This window comes from Solanum lycopersicum, chromosome 8, assembly GCF_036512215.1.
Source record: "Solanum lycopersicum chromosome 8, SLM_r2.1".
In the NCBI taxonomy this organism is placed as follows: domain Eukaryota; kingdom Viridiplantae; phylum Streptophyta; class Magnoliopsida; order Solanales; family Solanaceae; genus Solanum; species Solanum lycopersicum.
In genome coordinates, this window is record NC_090807.1 from 47,879,958 (window position 1) to 47,902,818 (window position 22,861).

At 29.6% G+C, this 22,861-nt stretch overlaps 1 protein-coding gene across 1 annotated transcript; it reads right to left on the bottom strand.

Annotated features, from left to right (window-relative positions):
- Positions 1-10,320: 10,320 nt before the first annotated feature.
- On the bottom strand, positions 10,321-11,169 carry LOC138337989 (uncharacterized). The gene has a single exon (XM_069288437.1). The coding sequence runs from the start codon at positions 11,167-11,169 to the stop codon at positions 10,321-10,323; it is 849 nt and encodes a 282-aa protein (XP_069144538.1).
- Between the last annotated feature and the right edge of the window lie 11,692 nt (positions 11,170-22,861).

The window sequence follows — 22,861 nt, forward strand, 5'->3', positions numbered from 1 at the left end:
ATCTATATACAATCCCTACTACCAGCTATTAAAACAGACATGTACATATCAATTTTTGTATATGTATGTAAACTTAATATATACTAACTTCAAAAATTTCTATATAACTAATAGAATATACAAATTCTAATCATATATCAAATTTTCCATCTGTATAACTAAGTCCAATTACTATTTTGTATATATATACAAAAACCAAAAATAACATAAACATGCAATATACTATATACAATTACTCACATGGAATATACTATATACAATACTTAATTTAATGGTTTTTGTATATTGACAACTAATTAACAAAAAAATTGTATCTAAGTTTGTGTTTAAGACACTACCTCATGATTATGAAGTTCTTCAGATCCGACTTCACAATCATTTTCCTCTGATTCAAATAGTACAGCTTTCCTCTTTCTTGTACCTTGTATAATTTTAATGCCTCTAGCTTTGGCATTTTTAATAACTTGTTGAACTGCCATAGGGTCATTTTTTTTCTTTGATCTCAGCTCTTCCATGGTTTTTTCTTGTATAAGTTGTTTTGATTTTCCCAAAGACCCTACATTAACCCCAAATTCTTGAGTTAACCCCATTGAAAAGGATGGTAAAATGTCAACAACATTGACATGCAAAGGACTACCTCTGGTAATCCTCAAAAATGTAGACGATTCGTTCATTGTTTGACGAATTATAGATCTATCAAGAACAAAAAAACGCTTATTTCATCAAAATATATGAAAAAAAACAGAACACATATACAATTTTTAGATAAGCTAGAAAAAAAGGTAAACAACTAAAATTAAGGATAACTCTTACGAAATTGACTTCAACTTAGGGAGGAGACTTCAACTTCAGAAGGGATTACTGAAATTTTGGACAAAAATTTGAAATTCAAATCTGATATTGGAGTATTAAATGTAAGAGAAGACGTTAGAATGAGGAAAGGAGAGAGAAAATTAATTGTGAATAGGAGAGAGAAAATTAGATTGTGTATAATTATATACAAAATTAGAAAATAAGGTTTTTATACAATTGGTTACATAATAGGTTGTGGGCCCCCATTAATTATAGCAAAATAAAATAAACTATAATTATATAATGTAAATAAATTAAACTATACCCCTAATATATAATTAGTTATGAATGTTTGCCATTTCATATAATTTTCCCAAAAGAAGGGAAAATGATATGTTATTTGAATAGAAAATCTCAAATAATTGGAGAGTTTTTAGAACTCATGAGATATAACTAAATGTAAATTATGCGATAGAATTAAGTTTAATTATTTAACAAATTCTATGATAAAAAAATGAGGAAAAATCTTTTTAAAAAAAGAGATTTAAGATAAATCATTTTCTATGTCATATATATAAATGTTACATCATGACTTTATTTGTGCTTCATAACGTGCGTACGTGCGTGTGTGTGACTTTTATACGAAATACCTTTAGTAATCTATCAAGAAGTTTCACGTCACCTTTTGACTCTCCTTTTATCTATTCATTATGAGAAAATAGAAAAATAGGTTTCTTGCGCCTCATGAACATGTCTAATTTCAATTCATCGTGACCTTAATTTCCAGAGATCCAAGAACAATGAGATACTCTGAAATATCAAAATTTTAAGAAAATATTGGTGTCTGATCCACCCTACTTACCTCTTATTTAGACGAACATTGTTTTTTTAAAAAAATGAAGAAAAAAAAACAAAAACTATTGGAGATTGGACTGCACATGAATTTTAGCTTTTTTTTTTCTTTTAGGAATTTTTAGAATATTGATATGAACAATTTCAAATAGAGACCTTTGCGAATTTCTGATTTTCAAAATGTATATAAATAATTAAATACTACTCTTAATTAAAAAAATGGATAACTGAATATTGCTATTGAGTAAAATAATCATTTATTAATAAAAGATGAAAGGGTAGACGGTTATCAAATTAACAGGCAATGTTTGATTTGAAAGAAGGCAATTGAAGTATCATAATTGACTGATACAATGAAAAAGGCAAGGGTTGTTGATTGGGAGAGGAAAATTAATGTAGTTACCATTATCATTAGGTGTTTAATTAGGTGAAGAAAATAATTATCTAGCAATGATATATTAAAAAATATTTTTAAAAAAGGAGAAAATAGATATATAGGGTTTTTAACCTTAAAGAGCGCCACATCAGCATGCCTTTATAATATGGAAAAATAATAATAATAATAAAAAAAGACTATATCAACAGGTAATTATATGATAATTAAAATAGATTATACAAAATGTATAAAAATAATTCTGATAATATATAGAAATTGTTATGTCTAAAACATAAAAATGAGCATTCGTAAATAATATTTCAAATTTAAATTGCTAAGTATATTTGAATTCTCTAGCTAATTATATTTTATAGACATGAAGAGGACATTTAGATAATCAAGATGTTATAGTAATTTTGATAACTTCACCGATAATAAAGAACGTTTTTGAACTTCTTTCACTTTATTAGACTACATACTCCCTTCATTCCAAAACAAAGTTTTATTTTTTTTACTTTTCTTCGAATTGTATTTAACATAATTATGTAGAATTTAATGATTTTTTTTAATCTTACCTTTATTTAATCAAAAGAAATTTATATAATTAAAAAAATAGGTCAAAGAACTATACCTTTTTCAAGATATATTTTAAAGTTAATTTAGTAAAAGTATTTTACTTTATAGCCCTGCCTCAAACTAAAAAAAAAATTTGAGATACTACGAGAAGGTAACTATCATAGAACGGAAGAGTACACAATAAAATAAAAAATTAAAATACTTTATGTTTAAAAACTAAAACTTTTCATGAAATGAAAATCTAGCAACTTTAAGTAAAAATATGGTGTAGTGTAGTTTTAGTAGTAATTAATACTCTTCTTTAATGTCCATGATTTACCTTGAAATAAGAAATGTATAGGTGCCTCTTTGACTCTTCAACTTATGCCTTAGTAGTTATCTAAGAAACACTTTTAAGAAAAATTAAGAAAAACACTATTTCAAATATGAAATCAAAAAGATAGATAATCTCTAGTAGGAGTTTCATTGAATAAAAAAATTATGAACTAAACTAAAATTGAGAAATCTTTAATGAAAAAATATAAATAGTTCTTTGTGCAATATTTTTTTTTAACCCTTTGTTAGTAGTTAGTATTATTACTGTCATAAAAAAAAAGTAGTTAGTATTATTACACACAGAGTCACAATAACTCATTTACATCTAAACAAAAATACATATTTGCAATAACTAAAAGTTGTAAAAATTTAAACTAAAAAAGTTACATGAAAAATATAAACAACACATTCATCTTCCTTGGAACTAAAAGAAGATAGATAAAAAATAAAAATACAAAATCAATGCCCACTTTTTCGATCTCTTGTCTAACAACTTTTTTGACAAACTAATCAATATTCAATAGTTTTCTTCAGCGAGTTAAGTTAAAGTATGAATTTGATAATATAATGATACTACAAAAAATAATGAAATATAAGGACTAATCTTAAGTTGAAATTTCATTAAACAAAAAAAATTGTGAATTTATTTTTCATTAAAAATAGAGAGATATTATAATGTATCTTAAATTTTATAATTTAATAGTTAAATTATGAACATGAAAACTTAAAAGACACGGAACTAATGATATTATCAAAATATTAAAATTTTATAGATTGTCACGACCCAAAAATGGACGTGATGGCACTCGTCTTATCCCACAAAAACAAGTCAGCCTAAAACTTACAATAAAATGCGGAAAATTTATAAGTAACTGAATAAAACCCCAAAACCTGGTTGTCACGTGTACAAGCCTCTAAAGTATTACAATTGATTCAAAAGAAAAACTCAAGTCTCTAATGAACTTGTTTCTAGAATAGAACAAGATCACATTTAAGGAGAAGAAAGTCTGCTGTGATGGAAACAACTACCTGACAAATCTCCAAGAAGCCTCGAAAAAGAAGAGAATGACAAGTACAACAAAAATCCAGGCTCATAACCTACAAAAAATTTGTAGTAGCAAGGGGTGAGTACCAAACCACACGATACTCAGCAAGTAAACCTGTAAACACAAGTTAAGGGGATAAAATACGGATACTCCTACCACCCCCAACCAAACCTCCACAACTACAACATGCATTAAAATCAACCCAACCTAACAGCTCACAGTTTACATAGCACGTAGCTCAACAACAACACTTAGACAATTTACATATCCTCAACAACAACACTTCAACGAATTATATATCAGCAATAACATGCTCAATATTGATCAATCACAAGTTCCGCAAAAAGGCAATCAGAAGATCAGCAAAATATGATATAAAGTTCACTAATGATAAGTATGTGCAATGCAATGGAATGCAATGTCAAGTATAATGATGCATGTCTGACCTAGTGATACACACCTGCTGTCTCTCTGTCCAGGACCCATGGGGGACATATCTGTCCATGCATCTGTCGCGGCGCACGACACGACCCTCGATAATAGTAACCATCGCGGCGTGCGATACGTCCCTCGAAATATAGTATCCATCGCGGCGCGCGATACGTCTCTCGAAATATAGTATCCATCGGGGCGCGCGATACGTCCCTCAAAATGGTACATCCTCTTAAGTACCCATTCTTTCTCACTGCACATAACACTTGTCACAACCAATGCCTCAGAATAATGCAGATGACAAGTTCACACAAATAATGAGGAGATGACTATTTTCATAACATCGCACAGTTAACAACCAGACAAACATGAAGTTACATCAACAATGATTCAACAAGCCTTCAACCCTTTCTCAACACAACACACATAAACAATTAATCACATTGCCTTTTTGTTATCCCCATTCTTTTCATCATTAGAATTAATCAATGTGAACAAGTCAACCCATCACCAATCCCTTTACTCCCAACATATACCACAAGGACATACACGCATTTCATACACTTAACAAGAGTTTAGAAATCCACTTGCCTCAAGTAGTCGAACAATGACTCCAAAACTTGAGCCTTCCTCTTTTGGTTGACTTCCAAACCAATTAAATCTATTCAAATAAATAAACACGATATGATTTCGAAACTAACAAAATTCATATTGCTACATCTCTAGCTTACACCTAAAACTCATCCAAATTTATAATAAAATTTCTAAATCTTTATTCCAACCAATTGATCAAATCTCATATTTTCTGAATTTCAAGTTTAGGGCTAAATCTTAATTCTCCGAATAACATAATTATAATGATTTTATATATCATAATGAACCCACTATTTAACACATATCTCAATATATCAAAACTTGAATCCTAATATGATAATCAAATGAAAATAATTAAAGCCGAAACTAACTGCCCAACACATCAATGGCGGACTACAAAACTATTTGCTGAAACCACTTATTTTCAATGTTCAAATTCATATTTATCGTTCCACTATTAATAATCCTAATGTTGGAGTAATCATTGTCCAATGATTAGGACTAATCATTGTCCAATGATTGAACCATAATACTTATACACATTTATAACCCCAAGTTCACAAGTTCATATATTAGTATAAATTATACACGTTTTAACCTAAAAATCTATTCCTAGTTACACAAAAATTTAATAGAAAGGATAAGAATAATTACCTTGATATCTCGAGATAAAAATATCATTGTTTCTCCTCCTTTTTCCTTTTCTTTTCTCCCTTTCTTTTCTTTTCTTATCTGCGTTTTTTTCTTTCTGATCGTTCTTTTTTTTCTCTTTCTTATAAGTCGTGCGGCTTTATAACAATTTAGGGCACTTGCCCCCCTTTTCTTATTATTTTATATTATGTATTTAATTAATTAATTTCCTTTTCTTTTGTTTCATTATTATTAGCAACAAAAAAAAATCTTTTATTAAATCTAAAAAAATCGTGTCACTCATTCTTACAAGTCATATAAATTATTTATAAAATCTACTAAAAAGGTTAATATAAAAAATAATAGTTGGAATCTCTAAAACGACTAAGAGGGTCGTTACATAGATCTACGTTATGAAGGTAAAACATAAAAGTTAAAATAAAATGAAACAACACAAATAGAGTAGATAGATGAAATACTTTATATTATATAAAGATATAAATTTTTGTTTTTAATAAACAAAAAAGAGAAGTAAAAAAAAAGCAGCAAAGAACGGAAAAAACTATAAAACTATAAAATAAATAAAAATCATAAAATTTAATGATAATGTTATAATAAGAAAAAGAAACTAGAGAAAAAAGAAGAGAAGACTTGTTATTTCTCTTGATGAATTTATTTACAATGAAGAGGAGCACTCTATTTATAGGAGAAATCTAACTTGGTCCCCGAATAGGACTCTTTAACCATATCCTAAAAATGATTTTGCATGATAGACATTCACTATTATACAAATACTTTATAACACTCCCCCCTGAATGTCCATTTCATAGTTGGTAGAGACTTGGTGAATAGATCAGTCACATTGTCACCTGAACGAATCTGTTGCACATTTATATCACCACTCTTTAGAAATTCATGTGTATAGAAAAGCTTTGGTGAAATGTGCTTTGTTCTATCTCCTTTTATGAATCCTCCCTTAAGTTTTGCTATGCATGCTGCATTATCTTCATATAAAGTGGTGGGTACGTTATCACATTCCAAACCACATTTCTCTCGAATGAGATGTATCATAGACCTTAACCACACACATTCTCTACTTGCTTCATGAATAGCTATTATTTCAGCATGATTAGATAAAGTAACTACGATGGACTGCTTTGTAGATCTCTAAGATACGGAAGTCCCCCCCACATATAAACACATAGCCTATTTGGGATCGAGCTTTGTGTGGATCAGATAAATATCCTAGATCAGCATAACCAATAAGATTTGGGCTACAATTATTAGAATAAAATAAGCTCATATCAGTTGTCCCATTAAGATATTGCAAAATGTGTTTGATCTTATTCCAATGTCTCCTAGTAGGAGCAGAACTATACCTTGCTAACAAGTTAACAACAAAAGCTACATCAGGCTTTGTAGTATTAACAAGATACATTAGTGCACCAATTGCACTAAGACATGGTACTTCAGAACCAAGAATTTCTTCATCCTATTCTTGAGATTGGAATGGATCTTTATTCATATCAAGTGAACGAACAACCATCGAAGTACTTAATGGATGGGCTTCATCCATACAAAATCTTTTCAACACTTTTACTGTGTAGGCAGATTGATGAACAAAAATACCATTTGTCAAATGCTCAATTTGCAAATCAAGACATAATTTTGTCTTTCCCAGATCTTTCATCTCAATTCGTTTTTCAAATAATCAATTGCGTTTTGAAGCATTATTGGAGTTCTAATAAGATTTATGTCATCAACATAAACAACAAGTACAACAAATTTCGATATTGTTTTCTTTATAAAGACACATGGACAAATTGCGTCATTTGTATAACCTTCCTTAATAAAATACTCACTAAGACGGTTATACCACTTGCACCCAGATTGCTTCAAATTATATAATGATCTTTGCAATTTAATTGAATACATTTCTCGAGATTTTGAATTACATGATTTAGGCATCGCAAATCCTTCAGGAATTTTCATGTATATCTCATTATCAAGTGATCCATAAATGTAGGTTGTAACCACATCCATCGAATGCATTTCAAGTTGCTCGTGATGTAAAACTAATGAGATAACGCAATGTTATTGCATCCATAACGGGTGAGTATGTCTCTTCATAATCGACGTCAGGCCTTTGAGAAAATTCTTGTGCCACAAGGCGTGCTTTATACCTTTGTATTTTATTTTTCTCATTTTTTTTGCACAAAATCCATTTGTAACCAACAGGTTTAATACCATTAGGTGTTTGAACTATTGGTCTAAAAACTTCACGCTTGGCAAGTGAATTCAACTCTGATTGAATTACTTCTTGCCATTTTGGCCAATATTTCGTTGTTGACATTCTATAACAGATTGAGGTTCATGATCCTCATTATCTTGCATGATATTTGTTGCAACATTATATGCAAAGACATAATCAACCACTATTTTTTATCGATTCATATTAGTTCCAACATCTCTTAAATTTATGGATAGTTCATTATTTCCTTGAATTTCAAGTTCATTGATTTTTTCATGAATATCAGACTTATTCAAATTTTGAACTTCTATATGAGATTCTTTCATAGTGTCATCTTGACATTTAATCTTTCTTTTTCTAGGATTTTGATCGTTAGAACCCAATGGTCTACCACGCTTTAGGTGTGTTTTGACTTATTAGCTGTGACACTAGTGGATGGTCCTTCAGGGACATCAATTCGATTGGGACATTCTCAGCAGAAATATGTGATTTGTTAATCCTTTTCAAATCTGTAAATGTGTCTGGCATTTGATTTGCAATTTTTTGCAGATGAATAATTTGTTGTACTTCTTGTTCGCAAGTAGAAGAATATTGATCAAGATGAGACAATGATAAATCTTTTCACAAAATTTCTCATTTTATTTCACTATTCTCTTTCTCTGATTTTGGAAAAACTTTCTCATTAAACCGACAATCTGCGAATCTAGCAGTAAATATGTCTCAAGTCAATGGTTCAAGATAGCAAATAATGGAGCGTGACTCAAACTCAACATATATTCCTATCCACTTTGAGGGCCCATCTCAGTGCGGTTTGATGGTGCCACAGGCACATGTACAACACATCAAAAAATTCATAGATGGGATATATTAGGTTCCTGACCCATAACCAATTGCAATGGAGAAATGTTATGATAACTTGTCGGTGTAAGACGAATAAGTGTTGCAGCATGCAAAATTGCATGTCCTCATACAGAAGTGGGAAACTTAGATGTCATAAGCAATAGTCTTGCTATTAATTGCAAATGTTTAATTAATAACTCAGCGAGACCATTCTGAGTATGAACATGAGCAACAGAGTGTTCAACTCTTATCTCAATTGCTAAACAATAATCATTAAATGATTGGGATGAAAACTCTACAGCATTATCAAGACGAATGGACTTAATCTGATTATCAGGAAAGTGTGCCCTTAACCTTATTATTTGTGCCAATAATTTTGCAAATGTCAAGTTACGAGATGACAATAGGCACACATGAGACAATCTAGAAGAAGCATCTATTAGAACCATAAAATATCTAAATGACCTACTAGGTGGGTGAATAAGTCCACAAATATCCCCATGTATACGTTCCAAAAACGCAGGGGACTCAATTTTAACTTTTGTTGGTGATGGTCTCACAATTAACTTGCTTTGATAACAAGCAATACAAGAAAATTCACCATTTAGAAGAACTTTAAGGTCTTTTGATGGCTGTCCATTCAATTTTTCTATAATTCGTCTCATCATTATCGACCCAAGATGTCCTAGACGATCATGCCAAAGTACAATTGTATTGGAATCAGTAAACTTCTTATTTACTATAAAATGTGCCTCAATTGCACTAATTTTTGTCCAATACAAGCAAGAAGATAAAGTAGGGAACTTTTTTATAACACATGTCTGCCCAAAGACATTCTTGGTGATACCAAGATATTCAAGATTTATTTCATCCATTGATTGGATATGATAACTATTTTCAAAAATATCTTTAAAACTCAACAAGTTTCTCTTAGATTTTGGAGAAAACATAGCATTATTAATGGTGAATTTAGTTTCCTTTGGCAAAATTACAATGGATCTTCCAAAACCCTCAATCATATTAGTACTACCAAAAATTGCATTAATATTTATTTTACCCATACTTAAATGAGAAAAATATTTCTTATTTTTGAATATTATATGTGTTGTACCAGAATCAATCAAACAAATATCTTCATATTTCGATAATATATTCTTAGAATTATCCATATCTTTACATGAAATGACATACACAAAGTAAATATATATTAAATATTAGTGTTGTTAAAAGGGTACAATATATTCAAAGGAATAAATTAATAATTAAATATTAGAAATAAGCCTTAATTTATTGTTTCCTCTAAGTCAAAAATGAGTTGCTAGGAAAATAAAATAAAAACATTATTTAATCCTAGTTAATAACAGACTGCATGTTTTTAACATTAGATCAAATTAAAGACCTAATATATTACAAACACGCGATAAAGTTTAGTATTTGACTAACTCTGTCATATTAGAATCATATAAATAAATCAATGAAAAATATATATTATTTAATTAAGAATTAAGGAACAAACTAATGAACTATAAAAATATGATTAAACTAATTTAAAATATTAATATTCATGAAAACAACTATCATTACATGAAATTTATTAATAAAGACTATCAAAAAAATCACTCTTCCATGTTCACAGAACCATCACTAATTAAGTGATCTATCTTTCCTTCAGGATGTGCGAAGAAATCTGCTACATCCAAGTGCGTAATGTCAACTTGATTTTCAGAGATAAAATTTGCCTCAAAATTCTTTTCTTTCTTCTTTAGTGATTCTTGATAAAGCTCAACCAAGTATTTGGGAGTACGACAATCACGTGCATAATGACCTCTTCCACCACATCGAAAACAACCTTCCCTAGTTGCTTCACGTTTCTCATCCTTTCTTTTTTCTTTTTTATTTGATGAATGATTAATACCAGGAATAGAATTATGTTCTTGATCATAATCACGATCACGATCACGTTCATGTCCACGACCACGATTAGGACCATGACCTCCACACCTAGCATGGTGGGCGTACGCCTCATTCACTTCAAGAAGTGGTTCAGATCCAGTAGGTCGATTCTCATGATTTTTTAATAATAAATTATTATTTTTCTTGGCCACAAAAAAATGAGAAATTAGTTCAGAATACTTTTTGAAACCATTCTCTCGATATTGTTGCTGCAAGATCACATCCGAGGCATGGAAAGTGGAGAACGTCTTTTCCATCATATCAATCTCACTAAACTTTTCTTTACATAATTTCAATTGAGAAGTGATTCTGAACATGACAGAATTATACTCATGTATAGACTTAAAGTCTTGTAGACTTAGATGCATCCAATCATATCGTACCTTTGGATGTATGACCATCTTCAAGTGGTCAAATCTTTCTTTTAGGTTTTTCCACAAAACAAGTGGATCCTTAACTGTCAGATATTCGATTTTCAGAATCTCGTCAAGATGATGACGCAAGAATGTCATTGCTCGTGACAGTTTTGATTTGATGCCTTATTTTCTTCTTTTATGGTGTCTCCAAGACCCATTGCATCAAGATGGGTTTCAGCATCCAACACCCATGAGAGGTAGTTCCAGCCGAAACTTTGAATGGCAGTGAACTCTAGTTTTGTAAGATTGACCATTAAAATTAAAAATAAAATAACAAATAATAGCTTTATTAATTCTTCAAATCTAACCTTCACTTTTGAGAAATTAGAGTCTCGTGCTGATAACGTGTTATAAAACTATAGAATAAAAAGAAGAAACTAGAGAGAAAAGAAGAGAACACTTGTTATTTCTCTTGATGAATTTATTTACAATGAAGAGGAGCACTCTATTTATAGGAGAAATTTACCATATCCTAAAAAGAACTCCACATGATAGACATTCACTATAATACAAATACTTTATAACAGATAATAAATAGTTTGTTGGAATTCTTTTTAAATCAAATGAAATTGTTTGTTATAATTGATGACAATTTGAGAAATATTATAGGAAAGAAAATAATAATTTTAGGTGATTTTTTTTGTATTATAAAATTAGAAAAAAGGCCCCCAAAAAGATAAAATGGATTGAAACCCTAGGGAGGGTCACATCACCATTTTTATATATATCTTTATTATTATATATAGATTTGTAATAAATTTTATATTTTATTTTTACAATAAAATAATTAGTTTAAATAAAGAAAAATATAAATACAAGTAAATGTTATACTGAAATGTGACACATTTCTATTATATAGAAGAGTGGAGAGGAGGACGACCAAGGGCAGTACGGTAATTTCACACCAACAAATGGACAAATTTCAATTCCAAATGCAGATTTCTGGACCCATCGGCATTCCATCTTCCGTCTTTCGTCTTTCACACTCCAAAAAAAAAAATTCCAACTCATTTTCCAAGCACAAACACTTGGCAAAAAGCACCCTTCATTTCATCCCTTTTGTTCCAACTTCAGTAAATCGATTCACAAGTCTTCATAATTCCAGGTATTCTCTCTTCTAAATTTACGACTGAACTACATGGATGATGTGATTGTTGATTTATCTAGAAGAAAATAATATATATTACTAATTTCCGACTGATCTACCAAAGAGTTCACATTTTATGAAATTGAATTGTGTTTGTTTATCCATAAGCATGCACCCCATATCAAATGCTAGAGGTTATGGATGAGTTATCAAACAAGGTAGTCTGGATTCAATTACCCATCTAAATTTTGGAATGAAACATTAAAATTGAAATGTTTTCTCCGTATCCAACACCCCCATTAGAGCTTAAAAGCATATGAAAAGGTGCAGTTGTGTTACTCGATATTGTCCATGAAATATTCCAAAACTTTCTCTCAAATGAAAAAAGTTGAGAATCTTCACCAATAAACCACTGATGGAGATCATTATGTTGATTTCCACTTATTCTCCATCAAACTCTTGTACTGACAATCAGCGATAACAACCACGCTACTTGTACTGAAGTTGCTTCAGGTGTTGTTGCCACTGTACTTTAACTTCTACATCTACCCATCATTTGTTAATCAAAGTCTCTTAACTGCTCATAAAATATATGGGTATCTTTCAGTATTTAATAGTGTTGTGTGGATATTGTCAATCAGTGAACTGAATACAGTTTTTCGTTTGTAATATACTTTTCATCATATTGTCGAATAAAAAATTAGTTGATGATCTTATACCTTTTGTTGGTCATAGTGAAATACTTTTATTGGTATTTGTAGAATTAAGTAACAATTGAATGCAATCTATTCTTCAATGGTGATGGATGGAGAATTGCAATATACTATGAAGAAACCCATCCGCTTTGGTCTTTAAGGTTATGGTGATTGGAAGACATTCCGACTTTCTTGATTTTCAATTTATATTAATTTTATTTACTTTAGTAACATTACATTAGTTGGGTAGGATTGACATCGTCTTAGAAAAATTAAAGAAATTGTATACTCCTACACAACCAAAGATAAGCCAGAAATACAAGATTCTCTAAAAAAAAACTCTCAAACACCTATAATAACTAACTCCTTATAAGTGCACCAAAAGTCTCTAGAAATCGAAGACCCTGATATGAACATATTTTTCAGATCTTCAAGGCTTTCTAGTACATTTCCCTTCAAAGTATGCACACAGCAGTCAATAAGCTACAATCCATTTAATAGGAACTTCAGATTACATGCCTTTTATCTTAGGTTTATGTTTAAAGATTTTTATTTAGCCGTACTTTATTTTGTTTATTTGAGAAAGTCATTTTTCTTGAAGATTGTACTTTGTGAAAAATGTTGCTTTATTTATTTGAATAAGAACTTTGTGAACTTCTAAAAGGAACCCTTTTGAACATTTTAAGAACAAATGCACAGCTTGGTTTTAAATTGGTTAGATTTTCTGTTTTTAGAAGATTATATCGATAGCATACAACGCTAAGCTTCATAAACTCAAGTAGTCAGAGCAAACTAATGGGCGATAGCATTAAACTGACACATTGTACTTAGCATCAAGTCAGTCTGAGACATAATTGCATCCAAATTTGCAGCATGCTATTCATCGCTCTTAATGGTAATCTATGTAAGTATCAACAAAGCAAACAAACGCTTAAAGCTAACTAGAAAAAATTCTAACTTTTAATTAATAGCGAAAGATTCTCATTCACATTATCGCTTCCTTTATAATTTAGCTAAATTCTTCTGCTTGCTATGACTTTATTGCATTCCTCTTCTCCCTTAAGTTATCAAATCCATACCGGCCACTAAAATTTATAATCAACTTTTATAGTGATGATGATGCAGGGCTACAAAAACAGAAGTCTCCAAATTCGGATGGTCAGCTAGATGCTTAAGTAACAAGAAAACCTAATATCACTGAAAGTTGCTTTTGAAGCTTTTGCCAGTGTAGTTTCTTAATCTTTCATAAAGATTATCTTTGGAATTGCAATATCCTTTAATAATACAGGTAAACAACATGTAAATGTGATCCATTACTTTATTCCAATTTGTTTAATTTTCCAAGTTTAACATAGTCATTAGCTTCAAGTTTGTTCAGCATCTAGCCTTGATCTATAGTAGTTCTAAGTTCTATCCATAAAATAATTTCATAAACATCTTGTCAGTGAATGCTTTAGGCATAATGATTACAAAGGTGATAGTGCCTCCCTACCCTCACAATGTGAGGTAAGGGCATAATACAGTCTACACTCACTAGACCCCACCTTATGGAGTTATTCTGGGTTGTTGTTGATTACAAAGGGGATGGTATTGGGCTTATAATTTTGTAGTATGAATAGAGATGAGGATCATCTTTTCCTATTCCGATTTGTTTAACTTGTCACTCCGTCTCTGGTATCCCATATTTTACAATAAAAAAGAAAATTAAAGGATCTCATTCTTAAATACCAAGATGTTCTTGGCAAATACTTGGCTTCATGTTAATTGGTAAATGCTATGTAAGTGTGGAGAGAGATATGCAGACACACTCAAGCTAACAGAAAATTTTGCTTTCAGGAAAATGTGACCTTACAAGAGTAGAAAGTCAAAGTTATTCAAACAATTAATTTAGATAAGGGATGTAGGCACACCTGCCCTTGGAGAACTTCTAAGGATATGAATATGCAAGGAGTAATGTGAATAGAAGTAAAAGCTTCTGCAATCACACATGCACCCAAATAATTATGACAAAATACAAAATAAAATTGTGATAAAATAGTTTATGCAAAATAAAATTGTGATAAAATAGTTTATCTACCTCTGCTCTTCTTTGCCTCAAACATGAGGCAATGAATTATAATAGATGAACTATCACTGGTGGGAAAGACCGTTCGGTCTTCCTCAGTCTGATGCAAAATCAGAAACTACTTGTTAACTACTTGTTAACATCGATAAAAAGAGAAGGAACATCAAAAAGGTAGTTTTGGAGATCATTTTAATGCCACACACATGAACAAAGAACAAGGATGTTGTATCCATTAGACCATCAAAATCGGCTAACGATTTTAGTTTCTGTGAGCTTGACTTATATGCTGATAATAATGCACATATCTAAAGTTGAAGATGATACTCGACTATGAGCACCTTTTAGGAAAGAAAAAAAGAGAAGAACACAAACATACTTGTACTCTTGACTTGGTTATTTTAGATTTATTTGTATGTTTGATTTGTCATGTGCAAGCCTAGGCTAAAAATCACTTACTTTCAAATCCCTATATTCAATGTTAGTAATAATAATTAGCAGTATTTTCTGTATTTCGAAAATTAGACATTAACAAAAGTCACTTTTCCAGAAGTGCCATAGTCTAAGAACTTTAAGATTTGGGGCACTAATTCTACAATTTACTAAGCATTAATACTATATAATAATTAATATTGTGAGTATGATGAGGTTGAATGATTGATTTATAACTAAACTGATATTTTAGTATAATAGTACAATTTACGGTGAAGCGCTACAAATTTCATGAATATTTGTATGGTTTAGGTCCCTTGATTTTGTGTTATCAATTATAGAATTTTCTTTAGCTTTGTCATCTTGATCAGCTTTACAAAATTCACTTATCAGGAAAATAAATGGTCTGTTGGAAAGCTCAATACATCAAGTTATTTGAGATTTTGGGTTAGAATGTTATGACATGCTTAAATATCAACAAAAATTATTTGTAAGATAACATATATCATGTTTGAAGATTGATGCTCATGTCGGGGATGTGAATGATCTTGGCATTGGTTGCCCAAAATAACAATTATGTGTAGTTATATTGAGATGTAAAGTAGATGATGCTAACATCTATACTCTTCTTGCGGGAATCTATAATATGTGGTTGTGAATTCTTCTAGGAGTAACAATTTGAATTACGTTCGATAGTTGTGAATCCTTCTAAGAGTAAAAAATTGAATTAAATTCGATATAATATAAATTAGAGGGGACCAAAGCCGTTTAATTTTGAATGATATGAGGCTCTTGTGCACTTAATATGCCCTTATCAGACCCATAGATCTCAGGTTATTTTTAAGAAATGAAGATAGAGACTCACTTGGGCCATGTTTTGTGTTATTTGTCACAATTGATAGTTTGTAACCTTGTTAGTACTTCTTTATAGTTTCAGAAGGCATATAATATATACATACATCTGGCCTAAGTGTTTTACCATCGTCTTCCACTGCAAGTGTCTTTGTAATCTAGAGCAAAGATGGTTGTGCCAAGTTCAAGAAGTGCACCATGGTAAACAAGAAGAATTCGTAGAATTATGACTAACTGTTGTAGGAATAGACGCGACAATAACATTTTACGGACTACTTCAATTGGATAAATCTCGAGCTACATGTGTCAGATAGAAATAGTTTTATATCATGACGGACATGCATTCAGTTTTTAGCTTTTTAGTTTTTGTAAACATGTTTGTAATTACGATCCAAGTATGAGTAATGAAGATAATGTTTGCATGTACCACTAAAATAACTTGGGTACATAATCAATTGTGTTGGGCTCGTGCAAAGCACGGGCTTGCTTATCTAGTTATATAAGAAAAGACAAAGAAATCATATCTTTACAATGAATTATGGATTCACATCATGAAAAATATTTTGGATACATATTTAGATAATATATTTTTTGCATGATTAAATACATATATTTATGCAATTTAAATATGAAACATCTTCATTTTACCTTTTTCTATAGTATCAACTGTTCTTTTTTAAACATCCAGATTCAAAATCATAAACTTTTACCTATAAAACCTAAAAAGGAACAAAAATTTTGTTAGCATAATTTATAAAATAATTATAAAATTTAAGTAAAATAAAAAATATAAATACAAATAATGATATACAGAAATGTGACAAATTATTATACAAGAAAAAACAAAGAATCATACCTTTACAATGAATTATGAATTCACTTCATCAAAAATATTTTGAATCCATATTTAGATAATATATTTTTTACGTAATTAAATACATATATTTATGCAATTAAATATGGAACATCTCTATCTTACCTTTTCCTATAGTGTCATTTGCTTTTTTAAATATTTATATTTAAAATCATAAATCGGAAAAAGGTCTAAAATATCCTCAAAGTATTGGAAATGGTACAAAATTTCCATCCATCCACATATTGGCTCCAAAATACCCTTCTCACCCACTTATTGAGTCTAAAATACCCTTGTCATCCACCTTTTGGTTCAAAACTGACCACTTATTTAACGGTTTTATATTTAAACTATTTAAGTATTTTTTAAAATACGTGGCGTTAAACTATTTATTATAATTTAACTTATTAGTATAAATTATAAATCAATCCACTACCCACCCATTACTAATTAAACCCTCCAAATTAATAACACTCACATTATTAATGCACATTATTAATGCAACAACAGAAAAACTACTGCCAATTGAGTGTTTTTAAAAATTTGAGACGAAAATATCTATAGAATTAAATTGTCATACATTCAAGTGTTTAAATAAAAATTACCGATAAACTTAAAATTCTCACTATGTTCATCTTAGTTATTCTTACGTCTCAATTATGTGATGTTACTTCATAGGTAACTTTTTTTAAAAATAATATATTAAAGATTTTAAAATAAATCATAAATATTTATAAAATTATATTTTAAAAATGTGCGTCAAGTAATTCGGGATGTATTACTTCTTTACCTTTAATCATAAATTTCTAATTCAATCTTGAAAGAGAATCAAATTGAAAGTGTCCTCCTAAATAAGCGGCTCAACATAAATTTAATTGAGGGTTCGATTCGGACTCGAATAATTTTGAATGTCATTTTCATTAATCTATAATTTCATAGTGTTTTAGTAGTGTTTATGATGATTTTGATATTATAGTTGAATTATTAATTGGGTGGGGTTTAGTTAGTAATGGGTGGGTAGTGGGTTGATTTATAAATAATACAAATAAATTAAATTATAACCAATAGTTGAACATCAAGTATTTTAAAAATATTTAAATAGTTTTAATTTAAAATCAGTAAATAAGTGGTCAATTTTGAACCCAAAGGTGGATGATAAGGGTATTTTGGAGCCAATAGGTGGATGAAAAGGACATTTTGGAGCCAATAGGTGGATGAAGGGTAATTTTATACCATTTTCAATACTTTAAGGATATTTTAGACCCTTTTCCGATCATAAATTTATACCCATAAAACCTGAAAAAGAATAATATTTATGTTAGCATAACTTTATAAAACCTTTTCAAATAAAAATGCAAACAAATGAAGGATGAATTAATTATTAAAAAAACATGTAAAAGGAGTTACAGAAGAAAAAACGATATGTATGTTTAAATAAGGGAAGTGACTAAAAGAAGGAGAGGGATAACAAAATGATGCTTTCAGACTTCAGTGGTGATTTTATAGACTTGTATTGAAATAGTAATAAATGTCTAATTAAAATGTAAGAAATTAATTAGAATTTGACTTTTAGAATGGACACATTTTAGCAAATGTTTTAAAACGGTAGTATCATTTATCTTGTATATTTAATTTTTTTAAAAATTCTTATCAATAAAAATGAAGAAAAATTCTAAGAAAATAAAAATATCTAAAAAATAAATAAATTCATTTTCTGGACAATTAGGCATGTCACATCAGCGGACTTAGGTTCCTCATTTATATATATATATATACACACACACACACACTCACACGATTGACTCCTAAGAAAAATATAATTCAATAGCTATCATCACAGTTTTGATCCGACATTTCAGTATATAGAGCCGAAAAGAATTGCTATGTAGAATATAGCATTGACGAATAATGTTGAAGAAATAAACTTCGTATTCTGATTTATGACGGTATGTAAATTAATTAAAGGTTTATTTTTTTGTGAGAAAAATAATATTTCTCGTATTCATTTGATTATGTATTCATTTTTTTATGTAGTTAATGTATGTATACTTTCTTATAGAATGTATTAAATGAAATTATGTATTGATTCTAGGTTGTCCTGTCAACTAGTTACACTTATTTAGTAAGTGATGAAGAGAAGACTTATATCGTATGCTTGGAAAAGAAGACTTTCACAGTCGCTACAGGTTTCAAGTTGACGGAATACCGTGCACATATGCGTGGAGGGTGTTGAACAAAGAAAACATTCTTCTAGATGAATACATTTCACACTTTACTAGCCATAAACATTATTGAAAACATATGACGTGGTTATGTATCCTCTCGTTGACAAAAGTGAATGGAATATACTTGATTACACTATTACTGAATTGTATTGCCACCAAAATACAAGTGACTTTCAGGAGGCTAAAGAAGCAAGAGAAGTCATTTAGCGAGTTGAGTAAAAGGAAGAGTACGATTCTTGTAGTACACATGTGGACAACGTGGTCATAATCGGCGGTTCATGTCGAATTGCAATACTGAATGCATAGGACCTGATACATCCCACTATTGAAGCGTTCTTTTACCTAATTATCGTTATGTCGAATAAATGAATGAAAAAAATTATTTTCCTTTGAAATATTTGCTTATTTTAATCGTTTGCTTATAAATTAACTTGAATATTATCTCATTACTTAATTTGATACTATTAATATGTATTGACACATCCAAACTACTGATAATACGTGAATATAGTTAGTTATACTTGATAATATGTTGGTGAATACATATATAATACAATTATACTAGTAAAAAAATATGATTGATATAACACAACCTATAAAAATACAAAAGGCACAATTTTTTTTTGTATACACTTACATATTACTTTGGTGTATGATAAAAATCACTTTAAAAACATATAATAATGTAATTACTATCAGCATTTACAATATATTTATTACTTTTAAGAATGTAAGTATGCAAATTTCTTTAAGTAATAACTAACAATAAATGAGTATAGTAATACTTGTGCATATTTTGATATGAAAAAGACTCCAACATAGATATTGAATATGTTGGTAAAAAAATATATATATAGTTAAGCATATTGATTACAAAAAGTAGATATCCATGTGTATGTGTTTCAGATGAACTCTAAATTTATACAAACATAAATCCATCTCTTCCCACCATTACATTGAATGCAATAATCACAACAAAAGTTTAACAAAGTAGCTACCAAAACAGTAAAACAACATGATCATATATAAATTGAAAATTGATAATGCTAAATAAAAAAAAATATTAGTTTGAACCATAAGTATTAAATAGAAGTTTAAAATGATAACTGGGACAACAAACTAATTGATCGTAACAAGTTGACTATTATCGATTCTTGCGGGTTGCCTGATCATGCTGGGTGGTGCCTCATTCTCGCTAACAACCCTTTCTTCCTCCTTCTTCGCTGCATATTCTCACAGTAGTGCACCATATCTGATGTGGTGTAACTTAGAATCAAGGTATTTAACTGAAATACTTTCATACTCACTTAGCTACTCTGCAAATGCTAGCTAATATATCTCACAATCCCTGATAAATGAGGATATACATTACTTATTAGATAGGATACTATTTTTAAAGTATATTAAGAGAATGACAACACTTACTATAACCATCTTCAGAAAACAAAATGACAACATAGCTCTAAATACACTAGAAAGTATTCAAAAATGTAAAGCTATTCAAATAAAATAGAAGGTATTCAAAGTGTAACAGTATGCCACACTATAAGTATTCAATGGTTATATTTATGCCACAATATACCAATTTGGAAGATATATTCTCCACATAAGCTTACTTGTTTAACTTACACTACATTCATATGGCTACACCTTATTATAGCCATCTACAAAAAAACTTAATGACAACGTATCAATTTTTTTCATCCACAGTTAGTGAAGAACCTTTTTTCCTCTTATAAGAATCACCTCTTTCTAATTCTTCCAATAGATTCAATGTTATAGGGTTATTCAAAGATTTTGATTTCTTCTGAATCCATTGCAATAATGGAGTCTGAAATTTGTGATTGCTTTTGCGCTATACACAAATCAAATGAGAGCATTTTTAACAAACAATTATCAAGATAATTTGTATCTGTTGTGACCCTCTTGGGAGTATCTGACTCCGACATGGCAATATTGAATACAACTTCCAACTTCAAGCTTAATAATATGCCAAAACATAAAACTATATATAAAACATTCATAGAAAAAAAAAAAGAAAAATGGAAATTAGAAGATACCAATCTAAACTCAACAACAATGAACCACTGAAGATCAAGCAAACTTGTTGATTGTAAGGATTTGATGAGCGAAGAATTGATATAGGGATAAAGAATTTGAATTAGAGATAATGAAAGAATGTTGAAAAAATGGGAATAGGGAAAAGAAAGCGTGAAAAGTAGGAAAAAGTATATTTTATGTGTGTGAATTACATTTTGCTATTTATTAATTAAATATACACATAAAATATAAATAAATTATAGTATAGTTGTATTATTTTACTATAATATATAGTTTGACATTTTCTTAGTTTTTCCAAGAAAGGAACTAACCTTAAATGGGCTATTAATTGTGGTACTTAAATAAGAGATAATTAATCAATTTTAGTCTTAAAAAATGTGCATATCTATTATATCTTGTAAAATATATGATTTAAAATATTAAAAATTGCTAATATATGTAACTGTTTGAAACTAAAAATAAGTTTTATATATATATATATATATATATATATATATATATGTCTAACTATATAGTTTTTCTTATGTTTATTTCTTCTATTTTCTTTGCTTTACTTTTGTTTTTAGAAGACTTTGGGCGCTATTCTACCGGAGTCTTTTGGACTCTACATTTGTTGTGGGCTTTTGGGCCTTCTCTGGTAGGATTATTCTCTATTATTATAAGGGTTATTCTCGCATACATCCAATCAAAATAACTTAATTAGGCTTTATAATTATAGTTTGCTCATTGCGATTTGTAGTTACATGTTAGGGAAGGGGAGAGGCGAGCGAGAATGGAAGAGAGGAGAGAGGCGAGTGAGATTGGAAGAGGGAGGAGAGAGGCGAGCGAGAGAGGGCACTAACGTGTAAATTTGCATATCGTTTTTACAACCGCAGGCACTTTTGTATAATTGAGTTATAAAAATCTTGGAATTATACAAATATGAACTTGAAATAACAAATTTATACAAACACAAATATCTGAACTTTAAAAAATTATACGAACTATATTATACAAAATTCAAAAACTACACATTTATACAAACTTTAAAAAGTTACGCAAAAAGATTGGATGTATCTAGTAATAAAAGTAAGAAAACCAAAGGAAATCACTATACAAATACAAATTACCAGCATATTTAAATACAAATCTAACGAAGAATGGTTAGTTGCAGATTATACAAACATGACGAATTATACAAACTGAAACACAACACAAATAATTAACACTTGTAGTTAGTCGCAGTGATAATTGTAGCAAACTATAACTATGGTGATTAATTAAATAATATAAATTTGCTTAACTGCGTAATTTTATGTATAACAATTAGGAATAATGCACGAGTAACCCCTTAACCTATGCCCGAAATCTTTGAGACAAACTTATACTATACTAAGGTCCTATTATCTCCCTGAACTTATTTTACAAATAATTCTCTACCCCTTTTCGTTCTACGTGACACTATCTTGTGGATCCAGTTGACATTTTTCTTTAAACTAGTGTCACGTAGGCCTAAAAGGGGTAGAAAATTATTTATAAAAT